We start from the raw sequence: 24829 nt of genomic DNA on the forward strand, positions 1-24829 counted from the left end.
AGAAATTCTTGTTATCAAATCATATCAAAATATTAAAGTAAGACTTTCATTAAAGATAAAAAATAAAAATGAAAAATAAAAATTAATTCTTGTTGTCGTACGGAAGCCAACTTTAGCATATACTTTTTAATGAATGGTTGAACGGATGGATGGGTGGTGGCATGGAGGAAGGGAGGGATAAATAACGACGTTATTTTTTCACTTTAAATAAATGGTGGATAATGGTTGGAGAGACAGACGTATTTGTATGAAAAAAAGGATGAATGCATGGACAGATAATATGAATGATAATAACAATAGTGGGTATTGATAGATAGATCGATTCATCCATCAATCCCTGGATATCGTTCACAGATTACTAATATAATATCGATGCATCTTGTGCAAAGAAAAGGGGGGAATAAGGGGGAAATACACTACAAAACCTCCCCCTAGCCCCTCTCGCTCCCCCCCCCCCCCCCCCCCCCCCATTCCCTAAACAAATGCAAGTCAAACTTCCGGTCTGTTGTTACTTTCACTTCCGGAATAATATTGTCATCAGACAAACATGTGACTTCATTATTTTCCAAGTCATAATCCAACATGTCCTCCAAGAGAGCAGCACTCGTGGTGCTCTTCTTCTTCCTTTTCAAATCTATCAACTCCGAACCTCAATGTACTCTTCCCAGCGAGAAATATAGATTTGATTGCTTCCCAGATGACAACGCAACAGCTGAGAAATGCGAAGCTAGAGGCTGTTGTTGGGAGAAAGCAACGTTGACAAAACCTCAAAAACGTGTTAAGATCTCTTCAAATTCTAGTTCCATTGCAGACCCTCCTCTAGACGTACCTTATTGCTTCTTCCCTTTGAATTATGGCTACAAGTTGGCGAGCAAAGAAGAGACAAAAACGGGCTTCAAACTGGGTTTAGTTAGAGAAGGAAGCGATGGACCTTACGGAGGAGATGTGAAGAATCTGGCTGTGGATGTGTTGCTGGAAGATCAAAATCGTTTCCACTTCAAGGTAATTATGGGTTTTATATCATAGCAGAGAAAATCCTTGAATCACAGAAGAAGAAAAGAAATTACATTTGAGATCTTTTGTATAACAATGTATCGTAAGTCAATGTTACAAAATCCTGATGCCTGTCATGTCTGGGGGTGGGGCAACCATCAAAATATTTTAACTTTTATGAAATCCCGTATCCCTGCCCTCTACTTATAGACCCCTTTCATGTGATGTCAAAGCAGCTCAATTTGGAGGACAAAACTAAAGAATTTCAATCTCATGAGAATTGGAATTGCATGTCTCCAAATTGAGCTGCATTCCAACATGCTGCAAGCTAAGGGGTCCATAGGTAAACTATGGGTTAAACCCTAGAAGATACCCTCTCAACAGGGTTTAAGATAATGGTAGGTCATATTGCAATGCCTGGTCAGAATTGGAACTTGTCGGGTCTTGAAAACCCTTGCCTTGCGAGTCATTTTGATCTGTAATATGAGCCAGAAACATGGTATGACCAAGATTAAACTAATTTGGCTGGTGATCATGACCAAAGGCCATAACCAGCAACTGACTGGCTGTTATCTTAAAGCTCTGTCTTAGCCTTGGCAAATTCAATTTCCTGCCATGGGGAGGTATGGATATTTTCTGCAACTACACAATATACCCTCCCAGCTATTAGAGATATTGCAGTAGCCCTCCATGGGTGAGGTATTGATGATTTCTGAAACTACACAATATACTCTCCTCAATCAGGAGACTAGACCCTCCCCACCCCTTGGAAGTCCCAATCCTCATATGTGGGTGAGAAATGGATATTTTCTGGAATTAAATTTAAAGAACAAATTAATTTCACATGACAGATATATGACCCAGCAAACAAGAGGTACGAAGTACCAATACCAACCCCCTCTGTGAGCGAGAAAAGTGCAGCTCAAAACTATGATGTCAGTTTCACCACATTTCCTTTTGGTATTGCCGTCACAAGAAAGTCCACTGGAACTGTTGTGTGAGTACTCCATAGACTGGTTATGCTTTTGTTTATATAACCATTATTTTCTTTGCGAATAGACTCCTTTATCTTGGGTGTAATGATTTCCCATTTCAGACCATGTGTCATTCCCTTGAGTACCATTTCTTTGTTTAATGTTTAACTCAAACAAATAATCTTATTCTCAAGGGAATGACTCATGGTCTAAAAAGGGAAATTATTGACGATGCTCAAAGTAAAGAGGTCTACATGTGCGTATGTCCTGATATTCAAGAAAAACGCTGCAGCACCAGGCTACAGTGACTGACAGACATCAATCAAAACCTACTTCATTATGCTGATGATTCAATCTAGATCTGCATACAGTATTGAGAATTAGCACTGCCATCAGCAATAGATTGCCATCAATAAAAGTTGTCACAGGTTCTTGAAACAAAAGTGCTTTATAATTTATGTTTGCTAATCTATAGCTTAGCTTCCTTAATTTTCAACTTTTGATTAGCCATTCAAAGCTAAGTTGAGGAAAACACTGGGTTGAAATGATATCACACTTCATTGTGAGACTGTCATAGAGGAAATATTTCCAAAATGACATTAATTTCATTATTTTCTTAATCAAATGTTTATCAAGATCCATACTAATTCAACATCTATTTCATCACAAAAACAGTTCCACACACTATTCATACACTGCAATGCTAATGCTAAGTCTACCCAGATTTTACTTTGACCTTGCAAATTGCAATTGCTAATTAATATATCCTAAAATTGTGCTACACATTTTTTATTGATAGCTTTAACAGTACAGCTGGTGGGATGATCTTTGAAGATCAGTTTTTACAGATTTCCTCATTTCTTCCGTCATCTAATTTATATGGAATTGGTGAACATGTTGACCCTCTCAAACTGAATGTCAGCTGGAGAATGGCTACACTTTTCTCAAGAGATGTTGCAACCCCAGAGGTGATTACCTTAAATTATTTTAGGCATTGCAAAAAACTGGGCAAGTTATTATTGCAGTGCAAAGTGGGACTGTTTTAGGGGACAAAATAGATGCCATCTTGGTAAGTGTCCCCTAAAACAGTATCACGATGCACTGCAATGCCAACTTGAACCCAGTTTTTTGTACCTTGGAATGGTCAATACAGGGATAAATCGATGTTTTTTTTTTTTTTTTTTTGAGTTGCCGCACTATATATTATGATCATGCAGCCTTATATAGATCTGCCACTTATAATCTTGGGAATGACGCGTGGTCTGAAATTGGAAAACATTGCACCAAGATGAATTAGGACTTTTTCCCCCTTTTTTTTAAATTACTTTGATCCTTTTCCCACACGGTTTACCACCTCACCTCTCATATATTCCTTTTTGATGGGATTCTACCAGCTCACTAGATACACCGTGTTGAGGAGGCCCAATACAGGCCGAAACAGCTGTTCATGGTTTCTAGTTGAGCTGGCTCATTTTTTTACGCGTATAGAAGTTGTGAAAGGCCCATTGGCCCCCTTCTTCAGTCATTTCATACAAGGCTCGTAATTTACCTATTATGTTCTTTTTCCACAGGTTTTTCAAATACTGACATGTATTTTGCATTCCTTTTTTCTAAGGGTCTCAAGAACAATCTTTATGGCGTACATCCTTTCTATTTGTCTCTTGAGAATGATGGCAATGCTAACGGAGTGTTCCTGCTGAACAGTAATGCAATGGGTAAGAAACTCATTTAAAGGAATATTTTAAGTTAAAATGTTTAATTGCACAGAGCATCATGGGATTAGAGATGTAATCTGAAGATGATGGTGATGATGATGATAATGATACATGATGTTGATGATGATGTTGATGATGATGATGGTGATGATGATAATGATACATGATGGTGATAATGATCCGGTGATAATGATGATGGTGATGATCGATGGTGATGATGATGATAATGATACCTGATGGTGATGATGATCCAATGATGATGATGATGACGGTGATGATGGTGAGGATGATAATGATGATAATGACACAATGGTGATGATGATCAGGTGATGATGTTGATGGTGATGATGTTGATGATGGTGATGATGATGATGATAAAGACTGATTATGACAGACACTGTATGATCATAATGATGAGGTGATTGGTGTTGATGATGATAATAATGATGATGAAAATGATGATGAATGACCAGTGATGATAGTATTAGTATAGATTCTATCAATTGTAATTGTTCTATTTTGTAAAACCATAATTTCAGAAATAATTCTTCAGCCAACTCCAGCCATCACCTTCAGATCCATTGGTGGAATACTGGACTTTTATGTCTTTCTGGGACCAACACCAGAAATGGCTGTACAACAGTATACAGAGGTATCAAAATTTATCACTCAGGTTTTATCTGTTTTTCAAACATTTTGTATACCATTCACACTCTATCTATCTGCATACAATAGCCTACATCTAGAATTATAGAATGCTGAGGCAAACACGTAGATATTTATATTAATATTAAAGCATATTACATATAGGTGGCCATAGAGTTAGGTTTTCAAATAATTTGATTTTTGGAGTTTCAAATACTCTTCCAACTACTGGGAATTTCAATTCCATTTTAGATGTGCTTCTCATTGAAAAGCATAAAGTTATATATAAGACATTCTGACACACTCCATAAATTTTCCAATAAATTGACCCCTCGGCATCCCATAGAATTCCTGATGGCTGTCGTATCAGTATGAGGTCTATTGTCAATTTTTAATGTCTTTAGGTTGTGGGAAGACCCCTCCTACCACCCTATTGGGGCCTTGGTTTTCACCTGTGCCGATGGGGATATGGAAGCTTGAATGGCACTATAACAGTGAATGATAACATGCGAGCAAAAGGAATACCGCAGGATGTACAGTGGAATGATATTGAGTATATGAAGGGTAAGAAATGTTCTTTTATATACACCTCTGTTTCCTTTGTTGCATGGTGATCAAGACAACATGCCAGTCACATCAGGAAAATCAGGCAATACATTGCTCTCAATCAAACATATCGGTTCCTTAGAGAACATACATGTAAAGGTACATGGCAACCATACGAAGGTACATGAAAAACTACTCTAACTGGTTATTTCATTGACAGCAATGTATTGCCTTATTTCCATCTCTCTATTGTTGTAACAATCAGTGCGTAGCAATGAAAACAGTGTCTAAGTGTATTGCTTCATACAGTTCTCAATAGAATGTTGTGTCCATAATGGGCCAAGTAAGTTCTCAGTTCTCTTCTCCTCTCATCTCGTCTCCTCTCTTCTGGCCTTGTCTAATCTCGTCTCATCTCTTCTCCCCTCCTCTCCTCTCCTCTCTTCTGGCCTTGTCTAATCTCGTCTCATCTCTTCTCTCCTCCTCTCCTCTCCTCTCTTCTGGCCTTGTCTAATCTTGTCTCATCATTTCTTCTCTTCTCTTCTCTCTTCTCCTCTCTTCTGGTCTTGTCTAATCTCATCTCCTCTCCTCCCTTTCCTAATTATGCGAATCCTGATTTTTTGGTCACACATTGCAGAACATTTGGACTTCACCGTTGATTCAAACAAATGGGGTGGCCTTGGAGATTTTGTGAAGAAGTTACAAACTCAGTACAATCAACATTATATACCCATCATGGTAAGTTTATCGTAAAGATAATAGAAAATGTGTGTCCATGCTTTTTGCAGTTATAAAGTATGAGATAACCGTTAGGAGCAATCACAATGCATACTATTATTTTGCCATTATGAATGGCAGATGGTCTGAAATGGGACAACGTTCCACCATAGCTTAGCTGAATAGCATTCCAAGTAAAAAGAGTAATAATGCTCAAGGGAATGACACATGGTATGTAATTAGAAAACATTGCACCATAGTTGAAAAGCATTCCAAGTAAAGAAAGAAATAATAGTCAAGGAAAAGACACATGGTTTAAAATGGGGAAAAAATGCACCATAGCTGAAAAGCATCTCTAATAAAGAAAGAAATAATACTCAAGAGAATGACATATGGCTTTAAATGAGAAAATATTGTGCCTAACAGCATAAGACTATGATATTGTCTTTTGTGACCCCTAGGACCCTGGCATTAGTAACGTACAACCCAGTGGTTCATACAAACCATACAGTGATGGGTTAAAGATGGGAGTGTTTGTGAACTCTACAAATGGTGGACCTATCGTTGGAAAGGTAAAAGTCTTTGGTAATATATGATATCATCATCATCATCATCACCACCACCATCATCACCTTCATTATCATCATCACCATCATTATCATCATCACCACCATCATCGCATTATTGTCACCATCATCAACATCATCATCACCACCATCACATTATTGTCACCATCATCATCATCATCACCACCATCACATTATTGTCACCATCATCATCATCATCACCACCATCATCACATTATTGTCACCATCATCATCATCACCAACACCATCATAAAACGATTTAATGATGACATTTCTACATAGTATGTATTTAGCTCTACATGAAATACACTAATAATATTAGCAAACTTACATAAATTAATGTGTCCAGGTTTGGCCAGGAAACACAGTATTTCCAGATTTCCTCAATCCAGCTTCATTAGATTACTGGAAGACACAGATCTCTGAGTTCCACCAAGTCGTTCCTTTCGATGGTCTGTGGATCGACATGAATGAACCTTCAAACTTTGTCGAAGGTTCAATCAGTGGCTGCCCCGAAAGCAAATGGAATAACCCTCCATATACACCGCATATTATTGATGGGAAACTGAACAGCAAGACGGTTTGCATGTCAGCAAAGCATTATGGGCACAGGCATTACGATGTACACAGCTTGTATGGATACACTGAAGCAGTGGCTACCATGAGGTAAACTAACCAGAATATGAAGCTTTAATTTTAGGCTGATCTAATCAGGGCAAGGCTAACTCACAGATTGAACACTTACGACGTTTGGGCGGATCTAATTCAAGGTATGGCTAACTCACAGATCGAACCCTGAAACAACCTCTGGGCTGATCTAAGTCCGGGCACGGCTAACTCACAGATGAAACCCTGAAACAACCTCTGGGCTGATCTAAGTCCGGGCACGGCTAACTCACAGATGAAACCCTGAAACAACCTCTGGGCTGATCTAAGTCCGGGCACGGCTAACTCACAGATGAAACCCTGAAACAACCTCTGGGCTGATCTAAGTCCGGGCACGGCTAACTCACAGATGAAACCCTGAAACAACCTCTGGGCTGATCTAAGTCAGTGCATGGCTAACTCACAGATCAAACCCTGAAACAACCTCTGGGCTGTTCTAAGTCAGGGCACGGCTAACTCACAAATCGAACCCTGAAACAAAAACCTAATATTATTGCTTTTCTTACCATTTCCTAGAGCTTTGGAGTCTGTACGTGGCAAGAGATCTATGGTCATAAGTCGCTCTACCTACCCGAACAGTGGACAACATGGTGGACACTGGTTGGGCGACAATTATGCAAATTGGGACAATCTTCGCCTCTCTGTGCCGGGTAGAGTTGATTTTTGTCACTTTTTTGTCACCACGCCCTTACACGCACGTTTTATCACTAACTTTTACTTTACATTTTGTTTGAACAACTCCTTTTTTTCATTTCTGATAGGAATCCTGAACTTCAATCTCTTCGGTATACCACTGGTCGGTGCTGACATCTGTGGATTCAATGGTGATACTACACCAGAGCTGTGTGCAAGGTGGACCCAACTTGGTGCGTTCTACCCTTTCTCTAGGAATCACAATACTATTAATGCCAAGGTACATTGAATAAACCATTCCGAGGTTGAGGGAAAAACTGTGCATGCGTCGAGTTGGCATTGCTTTGCATTGTGGGACTGTTTTCAAGGGGAAATTTTTCCCAGATGACGTCTATTTTGTCCCTTTGGAACATTGTATTCTTGGGGTGCACGTTACGTCATAGCCGCCATCTTGGTTGACGATAACAAAGCATTCCTTATTAGCTTCTCTTGTTAGATCAACCAACATGGCGGCTGTTTGATTGGTATCCTCCTATTCTTGTGGTGCACGTTACGTCATAGCCGCCATCTTGGTTGACGATAACAAAGCATTCCTTATTAGCTTCTCTTGTTAGATCAACCAACATGGCGGCTGTTTGATTGGTATCTTCCTAATCTTGAGGTGCAAGTTACGTCATAGCCACCATGTTGGTTGACGATAATAAAACATTCCTCATTAGCTTCTCTTGTTAGATCAATCAAGATGGCGGCTGCTTCATTTTTATTTATACCTCAAGGGATTTTGAGTCACATGTTTGCACTCCAAGAACTGTCAATAGACCCCTTACATGTGACGTCAAATCAGTTCATTTTGGAGGACAAAACAAACGAATTTCAATCTCATGAGGATTGGAAATCTATTGTTATGTCCTCCAAATTGAGCTGCATTCCGACGTGCTGCAAGGGGTCTATTTGTCTTTTTATTCATTTTTGAAATTGATTTCCACCCTGCAGCCACAAGATCCTGCAGCATTTGGTGACAGCTTTGCTGCGATGGCCCGTACCGTGTTACTCATGAGATACCAACTGCTCCCCTATCTCTATACACTGTTTGTAGAGGCAAGTCTGTCTGGGAAAACTGTGGCTACGCCTTTATTCTTCGAGTGAGTCTACAGATGACTTTATTTGTTGATTGATGAGAGGGAGAAAGATTAAAGGAAGGTGATGGAGGACAAATAAGAGAAAGAGAAGGAGAAGGAGAGGGGAAAGAGAAGGAGAAGGAGAAGGGGAAGGAGAAGGAGAAGGGAAAGGAGTGTGAATGTTACGTCATCGCCGGTGGCCACGTTACAAAAGGGTTTTTCGTTAGCTTCCTTAATATCGTAATGTCTTTCAGTGTTATTTGACCTTGTTGGGGATGCTTGCAAACCATTAATTTGAGTAAAATCCATCCCTTTCAGATTTCCTAAAGATTCGAATACTTTAGCGATCGACCAGCAATTCCTGTGGGGTTCTAGTTTGCTGATTACACCAGTACTGCAACAGGTAAAATGCGTTTCGTAATACATGTGATTGGTGGCTTTATTTTAGTTAAAACATTCATCTTAAGGTGGTGTTACACGGAACAACTTGCAACACCGATTTTTCGCAATATTTCACTCTGCAACACGTTGCAAGTTTTTGATCTGGCTTCAAAAACTTGAAACGCAAGATGACGAATTCGCAGCAAATCGATGTGTGTAACAGGTCCATCGCCGATTTGACGCGCAACAAAATGGCGCCGACTGTAGAAGAAGTAAGTTTAGAGTACAGCAACTGTTACAATTGTCTAAACCTAATGAAACGGATAAGATGAAACTTTTGGAGTTGATAAAAAATGATAAAAGCAAGAAAAGAAGAAAAAAGATAGCCGTGAGTGAGTTGGCAGCGCTTGGACTGAATACTAAAGTAAATGTTGCGCGAAAAGTTGTTCCCGTGTAACATGTCGAAAAAAATCGACACACAAATGGCGCAATAGCGTTGCACGAAAAATCGGTGTTGCAAGTTGTGCCGTGCAACATCACCTTTATGTGTGTTGTCTAAACATTTCCAAAATGCACCAAACAGTTCTCCTTTTCCATGCAGTATATATTCATTCCTTTGCCTTGTATAACCACTTTGAAGATGACAGTTGTTACTGTCGTACCCTGCGAGCAGATTTAGTCTCTTATTTCACCTCCTCTACGGGCGAGAGAAGGAAAGAAATTCCTCTCGCTCGTAGAGGAAGTAAAAGGAGACTCTGCTCGCATGGTATTACTGTTGAAACATGTAAAAAAAAATTAAAAACTGTCGTCATGACTTTGAAATTCATCGTACATTTGCTTATTTTTCGTCCTTATTTTGGTAACTTAAAAATATAATAATGAAGCTGGTTTTGTTTTTAGGGAGCATCTAGCGTGACGGGTTATTTTCCAGATGCCACGTGGTACGATGCGTATGAAGTAAGTATCTTAGCAGTTAATTCAGATTGTCTTTATGCATCCAGGAAGACTTACTGACTTCAGATGACAGACCTGTGACCCTCGAAAATTGAACGTTAAGAAAACACTTGTTTGAATACTCTAGTTTCGAGTTTATTGTTGCAGTCAGGGTTAGCCTCGGATTTGTGCAGAATATTCATGTGTTCCAGTCAAGGTCCGTCAAGTTTCAAAGTGTTGAAGTTGTGCATTCTTTACTTTACCGTTGGTATTTGTGAATATTTAGACACTGATTGAGGCTAACTCTGAGTAAATGAGTCTGTAATCAAGGAACACAGTGGTAATAGACCTTATTCCCAATTCAACGTGACAAACCTCTGGGGGAATGAAAAGCGATTGTTTTGTAACTCGTCGGGATATCATCGTTTTTCCTTTCGTATCCTTTGGGATACTCATGAATTTTTCAAAAAGTAAAAAAAAAAAAAAAGAAAATGAATCCTCAGGAGGTTTGTCACGCTGAATTGGGAAAACATTGTCACACCACGAATAAGGTCTATTGGGAATTCCAAAATGATAAAACTACCGTAGCAGCGCTGAGGGGGATTAGGGTAAAGGGTGAGAAGGAAGGCGAGCCCCTCCGTGTCGCCAATAAAAGCAGGCTGTGCAAAGGTAGCAAAACTACAGAACCCTAGAAACACAGAAGATATTCAGTTAACAAACTTACGCGTAAGTACTTACATGTGGTCGCTGTGCTCCAGGGAACGACCAATCGTTGCTCAAACCATCACAGAAGCCACCTATAAAGTCACATGTGTAAATCGGCCATAAGACCATCCAATTTAAGTCGTTATTTCTTCATAGGGAGCAATGTTACAACAGCAAGGATCTGGTGGCCAACAACATACTTTGAACTGCTCGATGTTGTGCAACACTCCTCTTCACATCAGGGGAGGGTCGATTATTCCTGTTCAGCAAGCTGCAATCACTACTGTTGAAAGGTATGTTCGTTATAAATGATACAAAAGTCTGGCAGCATAAGTGAACTTCTGCTGAAAAGCCCAAAACGTTGGCTACCTTTCCTTTCCTTTCTTTAAATGAGTCTTATCATTCTGTGCACAAAAATTATCAGTTAGGATTTGCGAAGAGCAGAAAACCAGAGAATTTGGAGAGAACCCCTCAAATCAGTGGTCCAGGAGAGATCTAACAAACTTTACCAGGGGCATGGTCAGGATGCAGGGTCCCGTTGGCCCCTCCGGCTACGTCCCTGTCTACTAACATATTAGATACTTGACCCGAGAACCTGACCCCAGCTAGAGGTGAGAGTGATTACACCATACTTGACCAAAAGATTGCCTCAATAGTCCCCTTCACATTTCCTTTGCCATCTTGAAAGGTAGCCTTGCCTTTGCATCGAAGCGAGGGGAACGGTGAGCTTGTAATGATAGAGACCTTTTTTAACACCTTGAACAATTATTCACGTCTCTGTCACTGCAAGCTCACTGTTCGTCTCGCTTCAATGCAAAGGCACGGCTACTTTTCAAGATGCCGCAGGGAACTGTGAAGGGGACTATTTCTGCTGGGGAAAAATAATTTAATATGCTGTTGTTTGATTCATTTTTTCAACAGCCGCAAGAACCCTTTTGGATTAGTTGTAGCAAAATCAGGTGTAGATGGCGTTCCTGCTAAAGGAATCCTACATGTGGATGATGGGGAATCCCTCGGTAAGGTTATTGCCTTGAGAATGATTGTTGATATAATAACGGTTGAGAATTATCAAATTAGAAATAACAACAAAATGAAATCAATAAATATATTAGCAAAGAACAAGTTTCCTTTTGTTCTTCTTTTTTTCATGTATATCTGTATATATTTTTGGTAATATTTGTTATAAATATTTCTTTCTTCTATACTTTAACTCTTTATTTTTTTTGTATATTTTATTTAATTCCTACAAGACTTTATTGTTAACTATTCTTTCTATTAAGAACACTTTACCTGACTACATCCTGCAAATGTTTTTACAAGCCTACTAGCTACCTCGATTAACCTCTGGTTACTGTAGCTAGTATGGCATCTTAAAAGATGTTATATTTGTATTTTATGTTAAGTTAAACAATTGTAAGTAAGGTGCTAAAGAAAGATTTGATTGATTGATTGATTGATATGATGAGTAATGGTGAGGGTGATGTTTGATGGATTGATGATGACTGATGTTGTTTGATGGATTGATGATGACTGTTGTTTGATGGATTGATGATGACTGATGATGTTTGATGGATTGATGATGACTGATGATGTTTGATGGATTGATAATGACTGATGATGTTTGATGGATTGATAATGACTGATGATGTTTGATGGATTGATGATGACTAATGATGTTTGATGGATTGATGATGACAGGTGTTTGATAGTGATAATATTATACATATTTGTAAATGTTCAATGGCGTATAATGATAGTGATGACTGATTGAATGACGACTGTTGATGGTGATGATGATCACTGATAATAGTGAAGACTAATAGGTGCACAGTATAATGAAATAAGAAACAAATAACCAACATAACGTCATATCATCTTTAGATGCATTTACCAAGGCGCCATTCCTCTCCGTGTCTTTTACTGCCTCAAAGGTAGGAGCCATCTTTCTTATTATCAGGGACCTTCAGCTGCAGGACGGCAACAACGACGTATCGACGGCAAGCATAAAATGGCACTAATTGCGTTATTCAATTGACACGTTGCATTGTACGAAACACCATGCATCATTGCCGTCTTATGCTTAAAGTAAGACGTGAAATGCCCTTGTTTTACGCAAAAGAGAGCTACGCCAAAAGCTTATCTTTGCTGATTTTCTTCTTAACGAAAGCGCTCCAAAAAGTCGTCATTTAACTCAAAAATGGGGGTGCTTAATGATTAAAATAATAGACAAACAAGAATTAATAGTACAATAAAAGGTTAAAGCACCTCAATCTGGCCGGCTTTGTCGCCGGCGTTGCGCCGTCCTGCAGCTTAAGGTCCCTATTATCATCCATAAAGGTCTGTCCGTTGTGGGTTTTACATATTTGCATGAAAAATATTGATTCCAAAAACTAAGTTTTGCAGCCCGCCTGTTAAATAGATATCTTTACGTTGTCATTCCCTTGAGTATTATTTCTTTCTTACTGGGAATGCTTTTCGGCTATGGCGTAATGGTTTCCCATATCAGGCCATGTGTCATTCCCTTGAGTATTATTTGTTTCTCTACTAGGAATGCTTTTCAGCTATGGTGCAATGTTTTCCCATTTCAGACCATGTGTCATTCCCTTGAGTATTATTTCTTTCTTTGCTGGGAATGCTTTCCGGCTATGGTACAACGGTGAACAGGATGCATTGTGGTCTAGCTTGGGTCCAAACATCTTTGTTATATGGTGTTTTCTAATTATGAAATCTCACATTCTTAGGGTGTTCTTCAGTCGTCCGTTGATCCAAAGAGCAGCTATCAACCACAGGCCTCTCTTGGACTTATTTCAGTGTATGGATTGGAGCATGAACCAGCAAGTGTGACAATCAATGGTCACGCAATCTCCTCTGAATTTTACGCTTACAACAGTGACTTAAAGGTAACACCATTAAATGAATAGACCCCTCCTGTGTTTGAACACCGTTTGGAGGAAAAAAAATTCAAAGACTTTTATAAGCTGATTGAAATCCAGCAATTGTATCGGGGAGTAAGGTGCATGTTTATGAATTACAAACCAGTTAAGAAAATAGCATGATGTAAACCATGTAGAAATCAAGGTGCATTCTGTTCTACCAAACATCCTTTTTTATCATGCAAATATACCAGTTTATAGTTCATCCAAGTTACTGCTGTGTTTTTTGATCACAGACTTATTTACACAGGGGTAGCCGCGTTTTTGTACAGAATATTGTGTTTATATTGTTAAAGTTCTTTACTTTACCGTTGGTATTTGTGAATATTTAGACACTGATTCAAGGCGAACCCTGAGTACTGAAATGAGGGTAATCAAGGAATACACAGCGGTAATTTGGGATTTAAAGAGCCAGCCCGTACCGCTCGGAACGAGTTACATGATTGGATTAAAAAACAATAGATTGGTCATCCAAACAATAGCACTAAACCTAACCTTACAAAAGCGGTACTGTACTTAGGGAGCAATGAAAATCCACCCTTCGAGCGGTACCGGATTACTTGATTCAAAAGTGGCCTGTTGTACTCAAGCTAGACCTGAATGCACCATGCCTTCTATGGGAAAAGCTTTAGATTTGGGTCGGCGCTTTTGCAATGAAACTATTACAGTGCGACTACCCCAACCAAGGGCACCAAAACAAATTTTCTGGCATATAAATTAGCCAATCATGATCGAGTATTAAAACAAAAGAATCTGTACAAATTTTCAATTTTTTCCTTTCAAAAGCATATATTTGAGCTTATACGAGTGTATGTTTGATCAGGAATGAACTAGAACTACGGTTTAAACTCCAGAAATCATCATATAATGCATTTTTTTTTGGTTTTCAGGTTCTCACAATCAAGGGAGTCAAAATACCACTGGACAAGGCGTTCACTGTCACATATATTTAGAGAGTTTACAACTTGGCTAGCTTACTGGTTGAATGGCTTGTAAAATGATATATCAATTAGTTCAAAAGTATTTAAAAAAATAGAAAAATATATATTGATAAGATAGATAAATTTGTATTTAATTCATCACTGTGAAAGACGTTAACTTTTTATATATGTATAAGACGTCTGAGAAATTCATTTGAACAGACCTCTCTAGCTTAGATATGTTTTCCCATTTAAACCATGTCGTTCCCTTTTTTATCATTTGTACGTGAAAAGATTAATGAATATTGATGTGTAGTATCAAACGAAGAATTTTATTCTTAAGAGAATGACACATTGGTCTGTATTGCTGGCTTTCACTTCACTTCATTTCCTGTCTCGTGCAGAATGTTCATCAGCTGAATCACAAGTTTTTAACAGGATTCTTTCTGGTTGACATCACATGGTGGTCAGTATTTGACCACTATTTGGAGCAGGTAAAAATATTCAAAGTCTTTTATCAGCTGATTGAAACCCAGCAATTGGGAAAACGTTAAAGCTAAAAAGGTCTTTAACAATGAAAAGAATAAAAATATGAAGCGAGATGATAGAGTAATGCCGACTAAGTTGAAGCTTCCACAAGATTTTTTAGTGCAGGAAGTACAAGTGTTTTCATTAAATTTTGGAGATCGGAGAATGCTACTGTAGCGGAATTCTCCAGCTTGAACTACTGTTCCATGATCTTCTCCTATTTACAGTCTTTTGACTAAACGTTGTCGTTGATCGGATCATCCCTACGCGCCTAGACCGAAAAGGATAACGGGTAAATTACCCAGAACTTGCGTCATCCAAACTGCTCGCCAGTTTAAATCTTCGCCGTATGCTCGAGGCATGGTTTTAGCAAATTAAATGGGATCGAAAAAAGCGAGCTCAAGACGTGTTAGATAACACATGCGGCAGCTAGTAACTGTGAATTATCCCCATGTTCCTGTTCGGTCTAGGCGCGTAGGGATGAAGCCGATCAAACGACAACGTTTAGCCAAAGGACTGTATACTAAAAGCCTGCCAGGACTATCTGGCCAGATCCTAATATTCTCCTATTATTCTAAAACTTAATGAAAACCCTGGAATGGTGCAAACAAAGTGCAAATAATTCAAGCAAAGTTTTTTTAATAAATTCAATGACTGTGCATAATTTATAAAGTGGGATTAATACATTAATGATTAGTATTTATTATCTATAGAATTAGAAAGTCCTTCCTCATCTTTGAAATAAATCGAGGAAAAGTTTAGAGGCTTTAAAATCTCTGTTTTGGCGTAATATGTGCTGATGGGACATCTGCCATTTCTAATCCATACGTCAATTTCAATTTTTGTCTTTGCAACCTGGCATCATGTATGCCGTTATTCAATTGCATGATACCCCATCAAGGTCAATTATTGGTTTATTGACCCCTTACATGCGACGTCAAAGCACCTCAATTTGGAGGAGAAAAACAGAAGAATTTCAATCTCCTGAGTATTGGAAACCTCTCGTCCTAAAAATTGAGCGGCATTCCAGTTTGCTGCAAGGGGTCTGATAACAATATTTTTTTAGTTTTTTTTTTTCATTCTTACATGCTGTCCACAAATTAAGTACAATAAAATCAGAAATAATTGCGAAAATTCCATCACACTCTTGTGAGTTGATGTTTTGACAAATTTGTGTCACTGTCGAAAAACTTTCATACAAAAGATTTTAAACCTTTTGCTGTATTCCTGTACAAGGAAGCATACAGTACCTCAGTAAAAAGAGCAGATTTCGTATGCTCTACTTTCACATCCCCATAATACTTTGCGTCTTTGGGGGGTAACCAGAGGGTAAAAACCCACTTATTTTGCTGAAGGCTGATCAGACAATGTTGACAATACCTTGCTTGGTATCCAAAAATAAAATGAAGAAGTAAAAAGCAGAAAAAGATAGAAGCTTGAAGACGTTTAAGGTAAATTTTAAACATTTTTTCGTAAGTCAATACATTTTCTGTAAGACCAAAACTCTTGATGATCTGTACACGCAAAAATAACTTGGAATAAACTGATAATCAGTATTGTACAGATAAAAGCAGGTATAGTATAAATTCAATTAAGAAACCTTTCAATTTGGGACAGTTTTTTGATTGGTTACCCCCAAAAACGCAAGGCATTATTGGGATGTGAAAGTAGAGAATAAGTGAGAATTTCGAGTTCGCCTCTGCTAAGCCTTAGCTTCGATTGTGTACAAATGTGTTCTTTTATTAAGGTCCATTGTATAGTAAAAGATGAACGTGATACGAACAATACGGATTGATTAAGATTCCAAGGGTTTTAGTTGAGTGACTGAATATTATAACGCACCACTGAGACTAAGGCTGAGCAAAAGAGAACTCGAAACTAGAGTATAGCGGACCAATTTCAAAACCTGACCGATGTGAGGCTTAAGTTGTGAACAAAGGAATCTGGCGTGATTCGTGACTTTTGAATCACGCCAGATTACTTTGAGTCACGCCAGATCCCTTTGTTCACAACTTAAGCCTCACATCGGTGCGAGTTTTGAATTTGGTCTATTGTGTTTGTACGTATTATTCCTTGATAGTTCCGTAATCAATTAATTCCGTAGTGTCTAGAAACACAGCCAATTTACTGGGAACCTACATTTAGAATCATTTTGTCAACAAATAAAAGAATCATCAACTATTTAAAAAAGCTGTAAAGCAACTTAATGAAAATGGATGGATGAAAATGGATAAACAGTGCCCCTTTGAAGGGGAAAAAAATGTGCACAATTTTGTCGCGCTCTCAAAGAAACCTAATGATCTATATTCACACCAATTTAAGTTGTACAAATGTATTTTACACTGAAATTGGAAAACAGGTAGCGCAGCGGTGAGAGCGCTTGCCTCTCTCATGGTTCGCACAGTAATATAAGAAAAAAATTCCAGGACGTTTCAAGGACGTTTCAAGGACTTAATGGTCATTTTCAAGGACTATTTTCATTTCAATAATATGAAAAATTAAATATATTCTCAAAGTATGAAATTGAATGCATTTTTTACGTCATCTTGAAAATTACCCACAATACTGCAAAACAACCGGAAATTACTGTTTTATGTATTATTTTAATTATTTTTGTAATTTTAACCAAGGTTTTTTCTCTTTCTTAAGATGAAAAAATATATTTTAGATAGCACCCAAGAAATTCCAGGATAAAAATGAATTATTCAAGGAGTGAAAAGAAAAATTCAAGGACTTTTCAAGGACCAAAATCAAAATTTTAGAATTCAAGGAGTTTTCAAGTACCGAATGCATTTTTAAGGACTTTTCAAGGCCTGTGCGAACCATGCTCTCATCACCGCGACCTGGGTTCGAGTCCCGCCAGGCTCTCCTGTGCTTCGAGGGTTTTCCGGGTTCTCCCGTTTTCCTCCCTCTGCAAAAATAAACTCCTAAATTCCAATTGGAATTTCAGTAGAGCCAATCTGTGGAAATGCAACTGTTAAATCCTATTTATTTATTTATTTATTTATTTATAAGAAGAGATAACTAGCTAAAAACTAGTGTGAGCTGCGTCGGTGTTTCTAATGAAACAGTAATGATAAAAGGGTAAATTATACACCGTGAAAAGATGAAAAAACTTACTGACGTTTCGGACGCTAGTCACTCCGACGAAGGACTAGCGTCCGAAACGTCAGTAAGTTTTTTCATCTTTTCACGGTGTATAATTTACCCTTTTCACATTACTTATTTATTTATAGGGAAGATTCAGAACCAACTGGTAGGTCGTATATGATCGAATGTAACTTTAAACTGGCTTAAACAATGGAATATAAGACGGTCTCCCGTGTTATTGATGGTTTTCACGGCGGCTATGTTGGAGGAACTTAACAAAAGAATTGTCAATGAATTCTTTTGCTATATCCTCCAACATGGCCGCCGTGTCTTTCGTTATTCAATTTTCTTGGGAATGGTTGAAAACCATCAATTTAGCAATTAGTTCTCTAGCATGAACGGGCTATTCACTCACAGGCCACGAGGGCGAATTGTTTTAGTCAAATACAACTAGTCGGTCAAACATTCAGATGCAAACAAGTCTTAAATTAAAGATAAATTCAAATTTTTGGCTTTCAATGAAGGCACTTTTCCCTACTAGTGAGCTACAATTTATATTAACTTAGCCCACCTGGATCCAATAGAGGTTTGGCGCCATCACGTGATGGCAGCCATGTTAGATGGCAGGAACAATACAATCGTTTTACATGAGAAAGAATGAATTCAATTCCCGAGAGCAAAGGGATTCTATTGCTCTGCCATCTAACCACAGGCAGCCCCAGCTGTATTATGGGAATTGCCACGTGATGGTGTCAAACCTCTCTTGACTAAACCTTTCTTTCTATCAGGAATCCCCACCCCCCACCCCCTCAAAAAACACAAAATCATTACCACTAAGTAGTAACCGAATATTTTTTAACAAACAATATGTTCAACAGTTAGTGTAAACAGAGATATCAGACGTAATGGACCGAATCCACCTGGACAATTTCAGACCACGTGTCATTCCCTTGAGAATAAGATTCTTCGTTTAAGTTATATCCATACTCGCTCGTAGGTCTTTTCATAAATAACTGTTAAACATAAAAATCATACTCTAGGGTCGAATAATTATGACACGTGGTCTGAAATGGTAAAACATTATGTCCAAGTGGATTTGGTCTATTTTAAGATTAACGATGCCCGCGCATCTCTATATCCCTACCGGGGTAGGGTGGTGGTGGTTGGTTACCGTAGGATGGTCCAGGATACCCCTCCGGGCCACCACGTGCTTGTCTGGCTCTTCGATTGCGTTCTTCTTCGAGGCGTTGTTGACGGCGAAGCGTGAGTTGTCGAGCTGGTTTCTTGTTGGGGTTACTACTTGGGGTATGGACGCTGCATAGCTTGATGAAAGCTATAGAAAAATATACAAAAGATATAAATCAATAGATTCCTTTGTTTCCTAAGAATATCGTATGACAACCGTTTTCAGCCCCATTCCTGACCTCTGTATTATTAGCCATTCTGAGGTTGAAGTAATGTCGCATTCGCTAAGAAGAGATAACTAGCTAAAAACTAGTGTGAGCTGCGTTGGTGTTTCTAATCAAACAGTAACGATAAAAGGGTAATTTTTACTCCGTGAAAAGATGAAAAAACGAAAAAACATACTGACGTTTCGGACGCTAGTAAGTTTTTTTGTTTTTTCATCTTTTCACGGTGTAAAATTTACCCTTTTATTATTACTGTCTCACCCGCTAAGAAGAGCTGTCGACATTGGCCAAAACAAACAATAGTTTTCATTGTCAACTCGTTCTTTTGCTTTGTTTATATCGTTTCTCGTCCTATTGTATTCATCCAATTGGGTTAGATCTTCTTAGAGCTGCGACCTTGCTCCGAGGTTGAGGCAAAAACTGGATCAAGTTGGCGTTGCAGTGCATTGCGGGACTGATATAGGGCACAAAATAGACGCAAACGTACTCTGAAAATGTTCCCCAAAACAGTATCACAATGCAATGCAACGTCAACTCAATGCAGTTTTTTCTTTAACCTTGCAATGGCCAATTTACAGGACTATTTACAGACAAGAAACCATGTGATCATTTCCTCAGTGTCAACGTTAGTATTGGTCTTCACCAAAAAAACTATTTGTGCCGCAGACAGGCATAAGTGCTGCAAACAGGCATAAGGGTGATAAAATTTTGGACAAAAGGGAAAATGAACAAGTTTTTTCGCCCAAAACTACATCACTTTCATGAATACCCGTGTCACTTTTGGCCAGTGATAATTTTGACTCTGATTGGAAAAGGGCGAGGATGCTGGTTCTACCTTATAGGGTTCCAGATCTGGGATTTGGTCCCCCCTCCCAGGACTTGTGAAAGAGATTATCACATCTAGAAACCAATCTATTCATATGGCGATATTTTCTGATTGGCTAATACAACAAAACAATGAAACTGGAGAGAAAAATGCCTCACTGGCTCTGGTCTTGGTTTTCCCAAAGGACCTTACTACTTCATGTAAGACTACATGAAATAGCACTATTAGATTATTTATTATTTATTATAACGTCCTGAAACCCAAATCCAAACCCTAACCCCAACCCAAACCCCCCCCCCCCCCCCCAAAAAGAAACTAAAAAAACCTAATCTTAAACTTTATTACGGAATAGTTTGATTATATGTATGGGGGCCACTAGTTGAGCAGTTATTTTTATGTACTGTTAAGTGTTACCCTCTATAAATAAAGATTATTATATAGTAGTGCCATTTCGTGTAGTCTTACATTAAGTAGTAAGGTCCTTTTTCCTTTTAGCAGCAGGAAATGATCACATGACCAGCAATTATCCCCAGATCCCCTCTCGATCTTTGAAATTGACAAAGTTAATTTACCATCAGTCTTAGTAGTTTAGTAACTTAGTATTTACAAGTATTATGTCTATTAGAAATAATTATTACCTAGCTGCAACTTATTTATTAGTAAATAATAATGCTTTTTGTTAAGAAATTAAAAGATAGACGTTACATACATTTATAATAAATAATAAATAAAATGCAAAATTAAAGAAATTTAATAAATAAATAATCATTAATAAATAAAAAATAAATAAAAATAAATAATAAGTAAATAATAAATAAATGATAAATAAATGATAAATAAATAATAAATAAATAATAAATAAATGATAAATAAATGATAAATAAATAATAAATAAATGATAAATAAATAATAAATAAATAATAAATAAATAATAAATAAATGATAAATAAATGATAAATAAATAATAAATAAATGATAAATAAATGATAAATAAATGATAAATAAATAATAAATAAATGATAAATAAATAAATAAAATACAAAATTAAAGAAATTTAATAACTGAATGATTATTAATAAATAAATAATATAAATTTAATTAAAAAATAAATAAACAAGAAAAAAATTTTTATCTCTGTCGTAGTTACGTTGTTTTTATATTTTAGGTTATGTATGAAGATCAGGGTTGCCAGCAATGAAAACAAATCTCTCATATACTTTTCCTGTTATTATTATATTAGTTTACACTTAACACTTAGAAGCTGGATCTGCCATGACGTTATTACAGGGTTTAATCTGTGAGTTAGCCATGCCCTGACTTAGATCAGCCCAGAGGTTGTTACAGGGTTCAATCTGTGAGTTAGCCATGCAATGACTTAGATCAGCCCAGAGGTTGTTTCAGGGTTCTATCTATGAGTTAGCCATGCCCTGACTTAGATCAGCCCAAAGGTTGTTTCAGGGTTCAATCTGTGAGTTAGCCATGCCCTGACTTAGATCAGCCCAAAGGTTGTTTCAGGGTTCAATCTGTGAGTTAGCCATACCCTGACTTAGATCAGCGCAGAGGTTGTTTCAGGGTTTGATCTGTGAGTTAGCCATGCCCTGACTTAGATCAGTCCAGAGGTTGTTTCAGGGTCCAATCTGTGAGTTAGCCATGCCCTGACTTAGATCAGTCCAGAGGTTGTTTCAGGATTTGATCTGTGAGTTAGCCATGTCCTGACTTAGATCAGCCTAGAGGTTGTTTCAGGGTCCAATCTGTGAGTTAGCCATGCCCTGACCTAGATCAGCCTAGGGGTTGTTACAGGGTTCAATCTGTGAGTTAGACATGCCCTGACTTAGATCAGCCTAGAGGTTGTTTCAGGGTTTGATCTGTGAGTTAGCCATGCCCTGACTTAGATCAGCCCAAAGGTTGTTACAGGGTTCAATCTGTGAGTTATCCATGCCCTGACTTAGATCAGCCCAGGGGTTGTTACAGGGTTTAATCTGTGAGTTAGCCATGCCCTGACTTAGATCAGCCCAGGGGTTGTTTCAGGGTTTGATCTGTGAGTTAGCCATGCCCTGACTTAGATCAGCCCAGGGGTTGTTACAGGGTTCAGTCTGTGAGTTAGCCATGCCCTGACTTAGATCAGCCCAGAGGTTGTTTCAGAATACATGCACTGTAGACTCAGCCAAAAGGGTGTTTCACGTTTGCAATCAAATTTGCAGACAATCAAAGCCATAAAACTGCAGTGTTTCTATACATGATCACAATCGTACCCAATCTATCAGACGCCTGCTGCAGCCCTTTTAAGTACATTGTACAGTGGTCCACTCTTCCCCAAGTTCCTGATTTTTAGTCAGTCTGAAAATTTTCCACACTTTTTCCAAAATTCTCTGACCTTTACACGGCCCCGTAACAAATATATAGGCCTTTGATCATTGCTGTCACCTGGCAACCCTGAATGGTAAGGAAACTATTGAAGGCATGCAGATACATTGTATAAGGCCACGTCCACACTATGTTGGATAAATTTGAATCCTCAACTTTCACACCGAAACCGAAAAAAAAGTTTTCCGATCACACATGAAAACGGATAAAATGTTTCGCGTCCATACTACTCTGATCAGAGGCGGCAAAAACGCTTCATTGCATATCTGAGCATGTGCATCGAAGCTGAAATTGAGCCCGCGGTGAATTTTTAGCCTTCCTGCCATGTTCCCATGACAATCATGACGTCATCGTATTCGAAAAGTTCCGGATACGAAATGTTCTCCGTCCGCACTAATACGGTTAGCCGCCATTTTCAAATTGCTCCACTCTGGAAATCGTATTCGAAAAAATTCGTTTTCGGTGAAGAATTGTTCCGGATTCGCCCGGACTAGTGTGCACGGTAGGCCTAACCGAATAAATAAAAATTCAGATTCAAATTTATCCGGCATAGTGTGGACGGGGCCTAAGATAAGAACCACAACTAGACGATTGACGTAGAAATGACGTCACTGCAAAAATGAGGTGTCAAAGATTTTTTTAAAAACATTTATTACACATTTAGGGTCGATATCAGTGCGATAAAGCCGTGAATAAAAACCATATCAGTGAAGTGATACGATATCACTTCACGGTGAACTGGAAATTGTAAATTTTGTCATTTTATCGACCCTAAATGTGTAATAAACGAATTATTACATGTTAAGAGCTTGATATCTTTTTTATTTACTCGTTCTTCAAATCATATCACTCACTTGCTCTCAGATTTGCTCGTTGGCGATATGATATGGGAACTCGTGAATAAAAACGCATTCAAGCTCTTAACATGTCATAATCGGCATAATCTCTATTAGTAAGAGAGTACTGGCAAGAGAGTACTAGTCAGAGAGTACTGGCAGGGTTTTCATTAAGTTTTGGACTAATAGGAGAAGATCGTGAACTAGTCAGAGAGTACTGGCAGGGTTTTCATTAAGTTTTGAAATAATAGGAGAAGATCGTCAACTAGTCAGAGAGTACTGGCAGGGATTTCATTAAGTTTTGAAATAACAGAAGATTGTGAACTAGACAGAGAGTACTGGCAGGGATTTCATTAAGTTTTGAAATAACAGAAGATTGTGAACTAGACAGAGAGTACTGGCAGGGATTTCATTAAGTTTTGAAATAACAGAAGATTGTGAACTAGTCAGAGAGTACTGGCAGGGATTTCATTAAGTTTTGAAATAATAGAAGATCGTGAACTAGTCAGAGAGTACTGGCAGAGTTTTCATTAAGTTTTGAAATAATAGACGATTGTGAACTAGTCAGAGAGTACTGGCAGGGTTTTCATTAAGTTTTGAAATAATAGACGATTGTGAACTAGTCGGAGAGTACTAGCAGGGTTTTCATTAAGTTTTGAAATAATAGGAGAAATTGTGAACTAGTCAGAGAGTACTGGCAGGGTTTTCATTAAGTTTTGAAATAATAGAAGATTGTGAACTAGTCAGAGAGTACTAGCAGGGTTTTCATTAAGTTTTGAAATAATAGGAGAAATTGTGAACTAGTCAGAGAGTACTAGCAGGGTTTTCATTAAGTTTTGAAATAATAGGAGAAGATTGTGAACTAGTCAGAGAGTACTGGCAGGGTTTTCATTAAGTTTTGAAATAATAGAAGATCGTGAACTAGTCAGAGAGTACTGGCAGGGATTTCATTAAGTTTTGAAATAATAGAAGATCGTGAACTAGCTGGAGAGTTCTGGTAGAGTTTTCATTTAGTTTTTAAATAATGGGAGAATCTTGCTCAGTTAGAGGAGATTTGTCAGATCATTAATGAAAACCCTGTTAACAAACTGCGAATAATTCTATATTAAATAATTAATAAATGAATGATTAATATAATAAATAAACAAACGAATGAAAGGGATTAATGAATCCCATCTGGAACTAAAATTAACCATAGTTACTAGTAAGGTAAAAAAAAAAACAATTGAAAATTAAGTATAATAGGAAGTTTGCATGATGACTCGAGTCGTTCTTGTCGAGGCAAGATTTTTTTACGGTCAAATTGAACCAGT

General features: G+C 38.0%; 2 protein-coding genes across 2 annotated transcripts in view; one reads left to right on the forward strand and one right to left on the reverse strand.

The window, feature by feature from the left end:
- Positions 1-563: 563 nt before the first annotated feature.
- Positions 564-15655, forward strand: LOC116308764 (lysosomal alpha-glucosidase). Its single transcript, XM_089028128.1, has 19 exons — positions 564-1002; positions 1845-1990; positions 2767-2935; positions 3583-3682; positions 4222-4334; positions 4732-4891; positions 5508-5608; positions 6049-6159; positions 6524-6840; positions 7357-7490; positions 7602-7753; positions 8467-8615; positions 8910-8994; positions 9873-9929; positions 10767-10903; positions 11532-11626; positions 12492-12541; positions 13352-13510; positions 14434-15655. The coding sequence occupies exons 1-19, from the start codon at positions 583-585 to the stop codon at positions 14494-14496; spliced, it is 2718 nt and encodes a 905-aa protein (XP_088884254.1). The 5' UTR covers positions 564-582; the 3' UTR covers positions 14497-15655.
- LOC116308772 (disintegrin and metalloproteinase domain-containing protein 10) overlaps positions 15614-24829 on the reverse strand; it is a 30511-nt gene continuing 21295 nt past the window's right edge. Inside the window, exon 14 of the mRNA XM_031719262.2 lies at positions 15614-19414. Within this exon, the coding sequence (XP_031575122.2) occupies positions 19194-19414 (221 nt within the window). The 3' untranslated portion in view covers positions 15614-19193. The remainder of the gene's footprint in view (positions 19415-24829) is intronic.

Source organism: Actinia tenebrosa, unplaced genomic scaffold, assembly GCF_029948245.1.
Source record: "Actinia tenebrosa isolate PJP-AT-01 unplaced genomic scaffold, QUT_ActTen_1.0 PGA_scaffold0__85_contigs__length_37466705, whole genome shotgun sequence".
Classification (NCBI taxonomy): domain Eukaryota; kingdom Metazoa; phylum Cnidaria; class Anthozoa; order Actiniaria; family Actiniidae; genus Actinia; species Actinia tenebrosa.